This window comes from Apodemus sylvaticus, chromosome 15 (assembly GCF_947179515.1).
Source record: "Apodemus sylvaticus chromosome 15, mApoSyl1.1, whole genome shotgun sequence".
Taxonomy (NCBI): domain Eukaryota; kingdom Metazoa; phylum Chordata; class Mammalia; order Rodentia; family Muridae; genus Apodemus; species Apodemus sylvaticus.
The window spans coordinates 1626180-1641364 of NC_067486.1; the positions used below are offsets into that span (position 1 = coordinate 1626180).

General features: G+C 44.8%; 1 protein-coding gene across 1 annotated transcript in view; it reads right to left on the reverse strand.

The window, feature by feature from the left end:
- The window catches only part of Pcp4 (Purkinje cell protein 4), a 61667-nt gene extending 48140 nt beyond the window's left edge, over positions 1 to 13527 (reverse strand). Inside the window, exon 1 of the mRNA XM_052158444.1 lies at positions 13432 to 13527. Within this exon, the coding sequence (XP_052014404.1) occupies positions 13432 to 13440 (9 nt within the window). The 5' untranslated portion in view covers positions 13441 to 13527. The remainder of the gene's footprint in view (positions 1 to 13431) is intronic.
- Positions 13528 to 15185: the final 1658 nt, after the last annotated feature.

The following is a 15185-nucleotide window of genomic DNA, read 5'->3' on the forward strand; positions in this document are numbered from 1 at the left end:
GAGAACCCACAGGTAAAGCTAGCAAGGGAATCATTTTTCCTAGTCTGGCAAACACATTTTCAATTCTTCTACCTGACACTCTGTCCTCATGTGCAAATGACTATGTTTTCCCCTTTGCAAGAACATCAGCGCCACACTGCCAGGGAAATGGTCCTGAGGAAGGTACAACATGGAGGCCCCAGCTAACAGATGCAAAGCTTGAGCTTGGGAGCAATTTGGAAGTACCACCAAGGATGTTACTGCCAATGAGATGACAGAATTTACGCAGACCAGCTTGGAAGCCCAGCATCTGACCCTTAACCTTGTCTCTTTAGAAAGGAAAGCCTTGGAAGATGAAGGTCCTAACTTTGAGGATGACTTTCTACCTCCTCTGATACATGTAGCTCAGTCCTTCTGCATACAGACTAAGGGTGAGCCATCTTTACCCCTCCTTATTTTAACAACTAAGTCACTGCATGGAAATGCTGATGTCATACACAGTCCCACATGCAGTTGTGTCTGGGACGTTTTAGGAAACAAGACTGGGTGTAAGCCATGAGCTTGTCTTAGAACCTGAGGGTGAAACATCTGTGGGCAGAGTCAGTGTGGTACCAGAGCTGCAGGCCTTTATCATGCACTTGTGATAACAGTGCCCTGAAACTGTGGAGAAAGCCCTTGGTGAGTCATGACCTATGGGCCACATGGTTGACGAACTTCATAACTCCCACATGAACACCATTCCTACAGAGCCAAAGCCTCCTGATCTCTTGCAGATTGCAGACACACTTATTTGGAACCGTGTAGTGCTAAATGTGCTTCTCTCTCTCAGAAGGGTACGCCAAGCTTCCGAAGCAGGAGACTTTCTTTTTTGGTATTTAAGAAATTGCCAGATTTTTCCCCCACTTAAATGAAAATAGCTTCACAAAATGGTTGAAGACCGAGGTTGTATACTTTTGGAAGAAAAGAAAATGTTTTTTCCTAAATTAGCTACCTACAGTTCAAGACTTAAAAATTAAGACAGATTAGAGGACAGGCCAAAAGCTATAAAGATGGGTCAGCTAGTTAAAATGCTTGAGATGCAAGCATGAGAACGTGAGTTCAGATCCCTGGAGCCCACGTGGAGAAGCCAAGTGTGATGGTGTATTATAACCCTGCTGCTGGGGAGGCAGAGAAAGGAGCCCACTGTCCAGGAGCTCACCAACCAAACAGCCTAGCCTAACTGATTGATGAGTTTCAGGTTGAATGACAGACCCTGTTTCACAGGAAGTGGACAGCATTCCTGAAGATGACACCCAAGTTGTCTTCTAGCCTCCACATGCACATGTGCACATGAGCACATACACAGGCACACATGCATGCACACACAGTGTTTTTAATCAATTTCATAACGTTATTGTTTGTTCAAACAATTCTCAAGGTCAGCCAAGTGATCCCTGAACAAATGAGTTTCTCTTTTGAGCAACTCATGTTAAGTTCTTCAGAGTAAGCCCAGAGGCTTCTCTAGACTGGGGAGAAAGACTCTGTCAACCCCCCTTCTAGGGTCATATATGGGCCATGCCAAAGTCTTCCAGTTCACATGAAATAATAGACCACATTCACACTTGCTAATGCACATGCACACACATGTTCATGCACACACACACACGCTCACACACATGGTCATGTACACATACACATGTTCATACATCCTCACATGTGCACACACATGCTCATGTGCATGATCATGGACATACACACATATGCATACATACATGTTCAGGCACAGGCACACACACATGCACACACACACTCATGCATATGCACACACATCTACCTAAGGCTCTTACACAGTCAGCGTGACAGGACCACATTTCGTTAGTGCAGCTCCTTTCCTTCTTATTTTTCGTTTGTTTTGTTTTCACATTCATCAAAAACCCACCAAGCCTCCTGTGTGTACCCAGGGCTGTCCTCAGGTAAAGTGACTTAGGCAACTGTGTCAGACAAACCCTAAAAAGGACCCCAATTGTGTCTAGTTAAATGTCAAACCTGGGACAGATGGCTGAGGTGCCTATTTAACAAAGTGGACCTGGCATCTATGTTCTCCCAGCATCCCTCAGTCCCTATTTGCTAGAGGATATGACCGGCATACCTGGCCCTCTACCTCCAAACTCTGCAGCCCAGGGCTGGGATGCCCTTCCCCTAGAGGCTCTTCCCTATAATCCAGCCACTTTGGTTACCTGTCCTTTTGTACCTTTGACCTCCTGGCTGCTGCATCTTGGCCCAGCTCAGTCTGGCCATGCCCACTCCTGACTCTCCCAGATGTCCCTGCCTCTGGCTATGTCCTCTGGCACATCTACCATAAACCTTGTCTGCCAGCACTCCTAGGAGCAGCCTGTCCTCCCTTTGCTTTTTGTTTCCTTTTCTATTCAGATCCTAATGTTCTGCTATCAGCTGGCAACATTCTTAAGAATGTTAACAAGTGTAACAAGTGCTTTTTTAAAAAAACAAATTGTTACTACTAGAAGTCCCTACAACATATCAAAAGAACCATGGAAGGGAAGAATGAGGAGCTGTGGGCTTAACTGTTGATGTTTTTAAATAGTCTCCTTTCTATTGGATCTGCTGGTCACTCCATTTACAGCCTGTGTCTCCAGTCCCCACTGTGATTCTGAAGGGACCCAGAAAGCCAAAGCTAAGGTCCCCCACCCCTTCCTTAGTCCACTCTCAGAGCTCCAAAGTCAGATTAGGCTATCGTGTGAAAATCCAAAGTCTTAATCCAGAATTCAACTGTAGAGAAATGTTGCCTGAATCTCTCCCAGAACTGAGTCTCAGCAAGAGCTCAGCAGAAAGACGATGACATGGGAATTTATAAAAAGGTTGCCCTCGGAATGAAACAGGCCACTGGAAGATGGGAGAGATTAAATCCCAATGTGTGTGTGTGTGTGTGTGTGTGTGTGTGTGTGTGTGTGTGTGTTGTGAGCGGTGCGTAGCTATGAACTAGACTGTATTTGGTGGAGGTGTTTGAAAAATTGCAACATCTATTTTAAGAAATTTATTTCAAAAAGAGGAAAAATAGCCTACATTTCTAACCTAAAGAATGCCGCCAGGAAAGAAACATTGAGAGACAGTTTTCTATTGGCCTGAGATTTTCACAAGGCTAATGCAGATGTGGGAACTGAGTTATATATAGAAGCTGAGTCCATCCGAGGGCAAACTCTAAAAAGAAGAGAGTACTAATGATGGTCAGGAAGCCACCTGGGGCTCTAAGACTCAAAGAATGCAGCCATATGCCATCCTGAATCAACACTAGTGCTCCTAGACGATAAATTGCAGGCAAGTCTACATTCACCAGATTTCTCACAATTAGAATGTGTAAACTTTATAAAATAAGCAATGTGTAAAATTCCAGGAAAAATATTGTTGACTTTGCTCTCATGACCTATTTCCAATGTCTCACAGGGAATTTTTTCCTCTTCATGTTTCTTAAGTGGTGTGGAAATCAATGGAGCCCCAATATTACTAGTAGGAATGTCACTGTGTTCCATGAGTTTCAGGACATTCTTGACAGCTCACCTGTGATGGTCCATGTTAACTGTCTAGAATCTCTTGGCTAATGAGTCTCTGCGTGTGCCTACGGAAGGACATTTTACTATGTTAATTGATGATGTGGGAGGACCCATTTCTAACATGGGTGAGACCATTCCCTAGACAAGGAGTCCTAGATTATATAAAAAGGAAGCGATCTCCACCCCCCCTTCTATCTTGACTGTAGATATGGTATCACCAGCTCCCTTTACTATGACTTCTGAATTGTGGTGGACTGTATCCACAGATAAACTCTTATAGTCAGAATTCTGTAATTTTGGCTTCTTTAAAGAATACAGAAATGTGAGGATATGTCTTTGTTTTAATCCCAGGTGTGGGGATGTGGGGTGGGGAAAAAAACAATCCAAAAAGAAGAAAAGGCCAGCAACGAACCCTTTCCCCCTTAAGTTGTTTCCGTCAGAGCTCTGTATCTCAGCAACAGGGAAAGACACTAAAATAGGGAGCTTAAACATAAGTACAGCATGACAGCGGGCGTGTACCAATCACTCAACACGACTATTGATAACTTTCAATTGGCTCTAAAACATTCCTCCTTTAAGATCTACTAACTGCCAATGCGATCTACATCAGGAACTGAGTCCTCGCTCCCTCAGCAGGCTCAACTGAACCTTGTCTCTCCTCTCCTTCACAGCCCTGCACAGTGATAAATTACCTACTACTTCCCTGACACCTGCACTCTGTGTGGAAGCCATAGTAGAATTAGACTTACATGGCTCTGTCTTTACCCACCAACACTCTGAGTGGCAGGTCAGTACCTTTTTGTCTCCTCAGCAGCATCTGACAGGAAACTAGATGTCCACCCATGGGAGTTCAATGGTATGTGGTAAGGATTTAAAAGAATAGAAGACATGGTCCCTTATAATGCCACACTGATAGAGGATAGGAAGTGATGTGACTTATCAAGTGTGTAGCTGTTGATGATATGTGCAACAACTTTGATCAGGACAAGGACCCTTGTTCTCTGGGTCTTAGAACGTCCTTTCTTACTCAGAGCCCTGGGAGCCCAGTGAGGCATGGAAGTGGTTGGTATAAAGTCAAGAAAACTCAACAAGACCAAAGTAAACTTTGCCCAGGGTCTCCACAAACTATTCCATGGAATAGGAATGATAACATGTGATTGGGACGCGGGGGTGAGGGAATCAGATCAGAAAATAAACCCTGGGAAGTCATCTAGAGACATGGGAAGGAAGGTTGCCTTTGTCCATTCTTCTGTGGGGATCTTTTTTTGCTCACAACTAAGAAAAATAGCTAGGACTGTTATTTCCAATTATTTCTTGCAGAGACTTAAGTGGAAGTGAGACTAGTATAAAAGGTAATGGGTAGCTTCCAGAATATGACAGAAAATGAGAAATTTAATAGGATGAGAAGTGTGGAAGAGAAACAAGCCTGGTTTGTGCTCAAGAGCACTGGGATTTCCAACAAGATTAATTTCAGGTCACTCAGCTCCCTAATGAAAAAAATGAATGCTTTCAAGCCAGTAAAAAGTGCCAATAAGTTCCAGGTACTTGGAAGGCTGCAGCAGAAGGGTCATTTGTCCCCAGGAGTCTGAGGCCAGTGATACTGAAAGGACCTGTCTTGAAGGTTGGTGGATGATTGGATAAAAGACAGACAGACAGACAGACAGACAGACAGACGGACAGATGGACAGACAGACATAATAGGTCGATATAGACGAGTCACAGATGATAAATACAGATAGATGGATGATAGATAGATGATAGATAGATACATAGATAGATATAGACAGATAGATGACAGATGAATAACAAATGAAAACTTAAAATGAGCACATTAAGGAGACTGTGCTATTCACATCAGTCAAGTCTTTGACCTCTAGGTATAGCTGTAGTCTTATCAATGGCTTTTAAACTGACATGAAGCCCACAGGAGCAGAGGTACCATGCCCAGCTGTATAGATCGTACACAGCCAACTCTGGGGGCATCACGGATACAGACCACTGTACGAATACCTCTGGGGTTGTAAGGTGAGTCAGCATCAGAATTGCTCAGAGGAAAAAGAATTGAGGGTTTATGTTTGTATCTGCTTATAGTGAGGACCATTAAAGATCGCATCTCATGAACAGCTAAAATTAGGACTGATAAGGACTTTTCCCTTTCTAGGACTGTCGTGAAACTCTCGTAACTGGAAATTGCTTTGATACCCTCCCTAATGGCGTCCCTTGAAAGTCTCAGTATGCCACACCAGATGCCTCTTGCTCCATGAAGAGGACTCAGATCTCACAATCTGTCTTTAATTAATTGTATCGCCCTACAGCAGGTAACTGGCTTTTAATACACACATGCCACAGCACAGCTAAACTACCTTAGCACATGAGCATAATTTGCAAAGAAACAAAACTTAGTATGTGCACATGTTCAACAATCTTGACAACAGGTTTAACTGGAAGGATGTTAAAGACCCCAAGGTCCTGCAGACATTATTCTATTGTCCTGTTAGGATCTCCAATCGGCCCAAGAAACCCAAACAGACCTGTGGTGATGAGAATATCATTGTTAGGCTGATGACAGCCAAGTGTGGATAGGAGAGAGACAGTGATGATAGCAACAGAAAGGTCCTTGGACACAGGACAGCATGGTGCCAAACCACAGAGCATATCATATCTGTGGTGTTTCTTTCTGTTCCACTTGGAATGCTTAAAAATACGGGAAAAGGTCAGAATCTTTAAAGAAAGCTTCCGTGCTCTTGTCCCAGATGGGTGTGCACAGGTTTCCATGCCTGCTGCTGCTGTAGTTTGAGCACTCAATGCTCAGCAGTCCAAACACCAGCCTGCTCAACCTGAAAAAAGCCGTGCTCAGGCTCAGAGTGTGACTAGTTCATGGACTCGGGAAATGTCTCTGCATGCACAATCAACAATTAGCTTGTCTGCCAGGCTCAAGGAAACAACCTCAAATGAAATGGTATTACCTAGTAAGAATATTATACATGTAGATAATTTCCTTGTTAGAGTAGGTATAATCCCTTAATGTTTTGTTTGCTGGCCTCAAACTTGCTATGTAAGCAGAGATGACCTTGAACTCATGATCCTTCTGACTCCATCTGTCTATCTGGGTCTGGCTGTACAGGCATGCAGCACCATGTCCATGTATGTGTTTATGGCAAAACTTGGTGTATGCTACCAAGCACTCTACCAACCGACCTATGCGCAGAGCCCAATCCACTTTTCCATAGCAATCTAGTCACATGACAGACTCCTGGCTCAGCTTTTGAAAAAGATCTTAGGAAAGGGGAAGATTAGTTTTATTATATTTTTGTTCCTATTTTATTGTGTCAAATATTCATGTGTATTGTCGTTTCCAACAATTATACAAAAAAATGTAGCTAGTCACTTTGCTAAGCATTTGGAGGTCATATGACTGTTCTTTGGTCACACCCTTCTAAGACAGGTTTGGATTTTAGTATCAGGAGGAGCTCTTTTTTCAAGTCAGCTTAAATCCAAGCACAGTTACTGGATGGTCAGAAACAGATAGTGGTTGGATGGTCGCGGTGTGTCTGACACCTCAACCTTGTCATAGCCAAGACTGTCTGAAAGAGAAGGCAGAAACCATGTGGAGAGAGGTGCTCCCGAAGGCCAAGTGTCAGGACTTTACACTGTGAAAATGGCTTCATTTGTGTGGTATGAACAATCCAGCCTGCTCCCCAATCAGATCGCTGTGCGGGGGTCCTGTTGTGCATGGGGGCTTCTATATCCTGTGATTCTAATTTGTCTCTGTTTTGTTTAGAAGGTGGCAGGTTATGAACAAAATAGAAAATATGGGAGTTTAGAGGGTGATTGATGTCCCCACTAGCAAAGCCATAAATCTGGGCAAGTGCTTTCCCTCTCAAAACGACAAGTCATGCCTTGAGATTCTGACAACAGAGATTCAGAACTATTTGTGAGGCGCAAACAGTAATGGGCAGATTAATGCCTAATGTGTCACTTAGACTGAATTAGTCATGTAAAACAGCCCTGAAAATGGTGTTAGATTTATGGGTTTGGGCCACCAAGGGGTGTGGTGGACTAGTTTTGTTTGTAGTACAAACTTTCTTATTTTTATACTCCATTGAAGGTAAATGTGTCCATGTATCTCACTTCATTTTAAAGACTGAGAACAGAATAGCCAGGGTTCAAGGCTGAGATCAGCAGGGGAGGGGTCTATCACAGTCTATCATAGGTCTGTGGGTGTGGCAAGAGCGTTCCAGGAAAATACATTTGGGTTGGTCATCTTCTGTACATTAATACAGTCCTGTTTAGATATTTAAATATCCAAACATATTTTGGTACCTAAAGTAGCCAAATATGGAGGCTGAGGAGATGACTTAGTCAGCAAAATATTTTGCAAGCAAGCATGTGGCCCTGAGTTCAAATCCCAGGCACTCACACAAAAAGCCAGGCATGACAGTAGGTGCCTGAAATTCAAGCACTAGGAGGTAGATCCCTGGGGCTTACTGCCAGCCAGCGTAGCTGAGGTATGTGCTCCAGGCTGTTCTCAGAAGCTGGACACCTGAGAAGCACAACCAGAAGCTGTCCTCTGGCCTCCACCACATGCACATATAAGTACATACATACATACATACAAGTACATGTACCCCCACACATGTGAAAACACATGTACACACAGACACACACACACACAATATTACTCACAAGGAAATAAGTAAACCAGTCAAAAGTTTTAATTTAAATACCTGTTTTCATTGTGTTAACAATATAATTATTGATAGTCAATTTTAAGTGTTGATTAAAATATTTACATCTACAACTTGCTTTCCGTCTGTTTAGACATATTTTTCCTCCAACAATATGCTGTGATTTACATCTTGGCTGCCTGTCTCCATGCCAGAAGCCCTACTATGAAAGATCTGCCTAGACTGTCTCCGCTCACACAGCCAAACTACTTCCCTGTGTCAATACAGCAGAGCTGATTTCCAGCTGGCCCGGGCTCTGCCTGTCTGTGTCCTTTTGTTTAGATTCCATACAACAATTCCGAAGTGAGCAAAGATTCAGTCTGTCCACGCAGAACCCCCTCTCTCATCTCTTGTGTTTTCCCTAGCGTTTCCCAAATGCAGTGTTCTCCCTCTTGGAGATTTCCCCTCCTTTTCTCCTTTTCTTTTGCTTCTGTGGGAGCCTGTGTTCTGTGTGCCTGGCCATACCATACTCCCATTTCCCACTTACAAATATCTGAGTGGTACACACAGGTTTTAGACCAGGAGCAAAGATCAGAATGCAGGCTCTGTCCCTTGCTCACACACCCTAGCAATATGCATACCAGGAGAACAGAACTCTGGAACATCACTCACACCAACATCATTTTCCACCCCTGGAGCTGAGCCTTTCCTCATGAGCAGGTTGATGGGCCAGGAAGGTTGCTTCAGCCGTATGATGTGTATCTAGAGGCTGTTACCAGCATGCTGGCTCTAGCTGGATTTAGGGAGCCAGCCCTCGAATGGAATACAAACCTATGTACCCACTGCCTTTAAACTGCTTGTAGAAAGTCATTTGAAATTAGTAGGAAATTCTGAGCCTGAAGCTGGTAATTCTGTCTGTGTGTTTAAATGGTACCCATACCCCACGGACTGAGAACCAAGGAAGCACAAACAAATTCCGCTGTAACAAGACCTCTCGGGGCACTGAGGGAAGAAATTAATCTAAACGCTAGTGCAGTGACTGTGTCCATCACAGACTCGGAGGCTTGCCCGACACAAGCTCAGGTCTTCTTTTCACGATGATCACGCCACCTCCACTAAACCTTTAATAAAATCAATGGTGAGTCATTTATTTAGCTTTTCTGTCTGGAAAAAAAATAATAGTGTACTTTGCCTTCATTCAATCTTAGAATTTAAAAAAAGAGAAAGAAAACATTGGATGCTTTAATCCTGAGTTTAGTTAATGAGATGCAGGCTGGAAAAGTGAGTTTTATGGAAACCCATTATGATTACCGAGCCCGAAAGCATGCTACCACCTAAGTTGTAGTCTCAGCCCAGCAAGTCTTAATATCCCTGGTTAGAGGAGAGAATAATGTCCACCAGTGTGTGGTTTAACATGAGCCAAGTCCACATTTGAAAATGACGGTGCGAAATCTATTTCTTTGTACAAGTAAGGTGTGGTATTAACATTTTTCTAAGTGGATCTCACTTGATCTTCCCTAGTTCATGTGCTCCCTAAATGAGGTTAGAATTACATAAAAATGCCATTTGGCCTTCTACTGAAAACACAATATTTGCCTACAATTCTCAGAATCCATGCTCAACTACCATCTAAGCTACACAGCTCTTCCACAGACATGCACACAGAGCACTGGCTCCAGCTCACCATGGCGGTGGGGTCCTAGAGCCCACTACAGCACTGATTCTCACCTTGGTCCCTGTCATTCCTCTGACTCCCCACCGAGCTCCCAAGAGAACACACTGTGTGGTGCCCCAAACCACTGTTGCATGATGTTATTCAAGTGGGAGATGGTCAGACCCAGCTTTCTTCTTTACCCCAAGACAACCGTCTTCAAGTGAGAGGCATAGATGTGTTTTGGTGCCTAGGATACATATATGTGTCTGCACATACATCCTTGAATGTCTTTGATCCCGTCTCAACCATTTCTTCACCTGGCTTAGCATTTCCACTGTGGCCAATGGACCTGACGTCAGTCCTGACCCTGGGTTAACCCACCTCACCTAAATCAAAACAAGCAGAGAGCCCAGGACAGAGCTCTGGGAAGGCTTAGAGTCTCATGTTTAAGTCACAGCTGTAGCCCAAAATATTATGTAGTGAGATTGCCTTCCCATATACTTTCCAAACATGGCAGTAGGTCATGTCATGTTTTAAGTCCACTCTCTGTTAAAATATCATTCATAGCTTTCCTGAGTTGGGTTTTTTTTTTTTTTTGAAAAGTCACTTAGAAGTAACCCCCAGGTGAGGACCTAGGACAGACTTGCTCCTAGGAATCCCCTTCTTCCTTGGGCATGGCACTTCATAACCTTGGGCCTTGCTGGGAGAACTTCAAATGCGGATACTAGACTTAGGCCTACATTTTGATCCCAACTCATCTACTAGATTGCTCCAAGCACATCTGACATACTATAACTCTAATGTGAAAATCAGGTGCACCCAGATGGCTACCACTCTCAAAAGGCCCTAAATTTGGACTTCATTTCCAATCAAACACTTACTAAACTGTTTTGTTTGAACACATGTCATTCCCCTGCTAAATAATAATAATAATAATAATAATAATAATGTAAATAAATAATGGTTGGTTCTGAGGTATGAAAACCATATTGCATTAGGTTGTCCAGTTTAAAACCAGCTTCAGGACCAGTTTACTGTTCTTCCTTTACCTTCAAGGCTAAATGTCCCCAAAGTGCAGAGCTGACCTGAGAGACCATTTGGCCTTTCAGGGTCTTTTCTGCCCAGCCCATGTTTTGTATTGATTTGCTGGAAAGCCCTAAGGGCTACAGAAGGAGATGTTTTACACACACACACACACACACACACACACACACACACACACACACACACCCTGCCCCAGTCCTAAATAAGCCTGAGGACAGAGGGAAATCAATGTCACTGCTTTGACCAACAACTACTCATACAAGCACATTAATGGTCGTGTGCCTCCAATCCTGACTGAGAGTTATTAGCCCTGAAAGCCATTTGTAGTTCATCATCCAACTAAAGCAAACCTTTGGCACTTGGTGCCCTCCCCAGTTCCCTGGCTGCTTGTCCCTTTTATTAGATGTTTAAAGCAGATTTAAGTTTTAGTCAAAGGAGAAATTCTTTTCTGAAGAACACCAGCGGCCTAGGGACTTGGAGATGAGCCAGCAGGGGGAGCTCAGGGGCAGCGGTGTGAAAGAAAAGCCAAGCTTGGTGCAAGGGAAGTTGGGGTGTAGAAAGACTGGGGACACAGACTCAGGGTCTGCATCTTAGGGACTTTTACCCACAGGGTTTAAGGACTTCACACTCTGGCTGTGATACTTAAATCATGGACAGCTGGGGCAGTGTAGGGAGTTTGAGGCTGCCCTAGTTACATACAGGGTCAAGAGAAAGGAGGTTGTGACCCTGACTGTGGGTTGAACTCTGGGCCAAGGCTCCTCCCTGGAGACCCACACAGTCATCTGCTCATCTGGGTGCCCCAGGAGGCACTAGAAGACTTCCGTATACATGAGCCTCAGCATGGAATGAGGGATAGGGCAGTCTCCGGTTGCTGACTGGACACAAGGGAGGGTCCTTGTCGTGAGGTCAGTCTGCAGGGCCTGCAGTTTTCTAGGCCCCTGCTTGATGAGACTCTGTTGAATTCTGAATGGGAAAAGCTGTCCACACAGCCATCCCTTCTTCCTGTGAGCAAGGTGAGGTGTCTGTAAACCTCGAACCTCTGAAATCTTAGCGAACCCAGAAGAAAGCCCCTCCCCAACACATAAAGGAAAAGAGAGCTTGTCCTCAATGTCCTTGGTCTTCGGAGCCCTGCTTCCTTTCCCTGGATTCTCTTCCTCCTTCTGCCCCTCCCTCTCCAGCTGTTCAAAGAGGCCCCCATGCGTTCATTTGGTCAGCACCAGGCACCATGTACCATCTACTCCAGTGTGACAAGGCTAGCTCCAGATCTAGCTGGTAGTCTTGAATCAGTTGGTCCACTTCTCTGTGCCTCAGTTTCCTCCTCTGTTACTGACTGCCCAGGGTATGGAGAGGCTCACAGAAGGAGACACGTGTGGGAGTGCTTGGACTGCTCTCAGCATTTACCCCACACGGCAACCAATGGCTGTCACTGTGGCTTCTGTTCCCAGGGTTGCCAGGAGACTCCCATCTCCCAGCCAGGATCCACCCTAGCTCTTGGCTGTCTCCCAAGTCCTGTGCCTGGCTGGGTGCTGCACCACCTTGCCCTTCTGCCTGCTGTTTGGATCCAAAGCCGTCCATAGAGGAGAGAGGAGCTGCGAGGAGGCATTTGATTTCTGAAGTTGTTAATTCTACTCTAGACTTCCAGAAAAAGATTACCCATCTGTCAAACATTTTTTTAAAAAAATAAAATACAAAGAAGATAACAGATCTTTCAAAGTAATTAAGTATCAACTGAGAGGAAATGAAAACAGACTTGGCTGGGCTTCTAGTTGAAGCGGATAGCACTGTATAACCCCAAATCTTCTTGTGGAAGAGATTACAATCTCTTTTTAAAAGAAAAATATGCAAGCCACCAGTTTGCCCCAGCATAACATTCTATATACATTTAGTCAGAAAAGTGTCTTGGGTTTGAAATTAGCTCTTCTGCCAACACTCCCTGATACCTCAGGCAGCTCTCTCTCTCTCTCTCTCTCTCTCTCTCTCTCTCTCTCTCACACACACACACACACACACACACACACACACTCAAGCTTGGACTCTGCTCGTTTCCCGGGGCTCTGATTAACTGACTAACTGCAAGCCCCATCACAGACAATGATTCTGCAGGAGCTGCACCCCGGCACAAATCCTCACCGCCTTCCCCACCTATCTTCTGAGACTGGATTTCCCAGGTGGCTAGCACTGTCTGCTAACATTCAGGTTGTGTCCCAAGGAAACATGTGAGGACACACTCTCTGGAAAAAGCACAAATACCCGTGAGGGAATCAAATAACTGGCCTCTTCAAAGGTACAAAACCCAAAGTCATAGATTAGAAACAATGTATCTATATCCCTTTCTCTAAGGCTAATTTCATAAGTTGCAAACTTAGCAAATTTCTATACTGCATTCAAACCAAGCTATCAGGACGGTCTATGCTCAAAGCAAATTAAACAGTATCCATTTACCCCTCTGCCCCACTGGGCACCCTTCGTGTTTCTGTGGATCCCGCAGGGGCAGAACCTTCCCACTCCGCGGTTTCCCTGTGCGAGTTCAAGGATGGCTCACCTCACTCATGCTGGCCTGACTCCGCAGCTAGGTCCCACAGAACAGCTCACAAGGCAATGCTCAGGGGTGGCTGCTTCTCTGGTCCTGGCTTTTCTCTTAAAAAGAGCTGCTGGGTGGCATCATGCCTCCCGCCAACCAATGAGATGCATTCACCTGTCTGAACGCCTGCAGACATCCGAGAGTGCAAAGAGCCACCTAGTGGAATACAGTGGAACTGCGAGGCAGGTCTCTGCTCCGCTTCCATCCAGGAACCAAGGAATTTGCTGCACACCAGAGCATCCACCCTAAAAGGATTTTACACCCTACCGCAGAGATACTTGCTCATCCATGTTCGTGGCTGCTCGGATCACAATAGCAAGGAAAGAGAATTGTCCTAGATGTCTCAGTACTCAAAAGGATAATTAATTAAGCTGCAGTACGGAAGATTTTAAGCCATTAAAAAAAAAAGGAATCGTGACATTTGTAACAAGATGGAAGAAAATGGGAAATATTACAGAGAGCAAGATAAGTCAGACTCAGAAGGACAAATGTCTCTGCTTGTACAGAGGTCCTGACTTTTTACTGGTGTGTTTATTTGAATGAGGGTGGGTTCAAGGGGATGGGAGGGTAAACTACGACCTGTGATATGAGATTGGACAGGGGATACTGGGGGTAGAAAAGCATAAATGAGGAAGAGGGGCAAGAAATGGTCGAGAAGAAGGGATGGGGATGGACAGCCAACCTAAACTCAGGATGTTTGAAATGACACAAGGAAACCTGTTGCTTTGTGAGATTTTTTTTTTTTTAATTTAAAGGAGACAGAAAATAATAGTCACAGGCACAGAGCAGGTCACAGGACTGCCCCTGTCGATGGATTGGGAGGTGCATGGTTCACACCCCCTGAGACTATGTCTTACATGTCTGCAGTTGACAGGTTCTGTTGCCCAATGAAGAGCGATGGGAAACCTTGTATGGAGTGGTTCTTGTCCCTCAGGGCTCCCAGTTGTTCCCTGCCCCCCTTTGGAGCCACCAGCCTCAGAGTTTAGAATTGACCAATCTGTTCAGAGTCCACCCCGTCTGTCTGTCTGCTTAGATCCTAGGGTGGAAGGGCATGTGTGTTGTGACCTTTGGAGTCCAACAGTCTTGAATCTCACTTGGCAGTGACATGAGGGAAACCTGCTTCTTTCACTTAGGGCTGTGACAGCCCCACCTAGGGACAGGACCCCATAAAAGGTCTCTTCACCTTGGCCCTAACTAGCCTTTAAAAAAAGCAGTTGCTTTTTATCCCCCTCAGTCCACTCCTTGGGAGCCTGGAAGCGTTAGCAGCTTATGCTCTAGCTGATCATGGTGAACATCAACATGACCCCAAACCTTTCCTAGTGCCCGCAGTACCTGTCCTAGTATCTCCTGTACCCAGAAGGACCCGCACAACACCCGTCTACTGATTCCCTCTTCTTCGCTCAGATGCGTTCTCCTCTCCAAGTCATCAGCTTTCTGTTCCCAGATCTAACATCATGGTATCACCTATGTGTCTCCAAAGGAAAGGAAGAGGTCTGAAGCTCTAGGACACACATGTGGAGGTTCATGAGAACAGGAAGCAGAAGATCAGAGCCTCACCTACAGCTCCTATGGGTGCCTGACCTCCTAACCTAGAACCATTGTCATGGACATCATATCTTCCAAGTGGAAGCACTGGATACTCACCAGGATGCATATTGCACAAAGTGAAATATATGGACAGTATGGTATACAACATGTGCATACATGTATGCTCC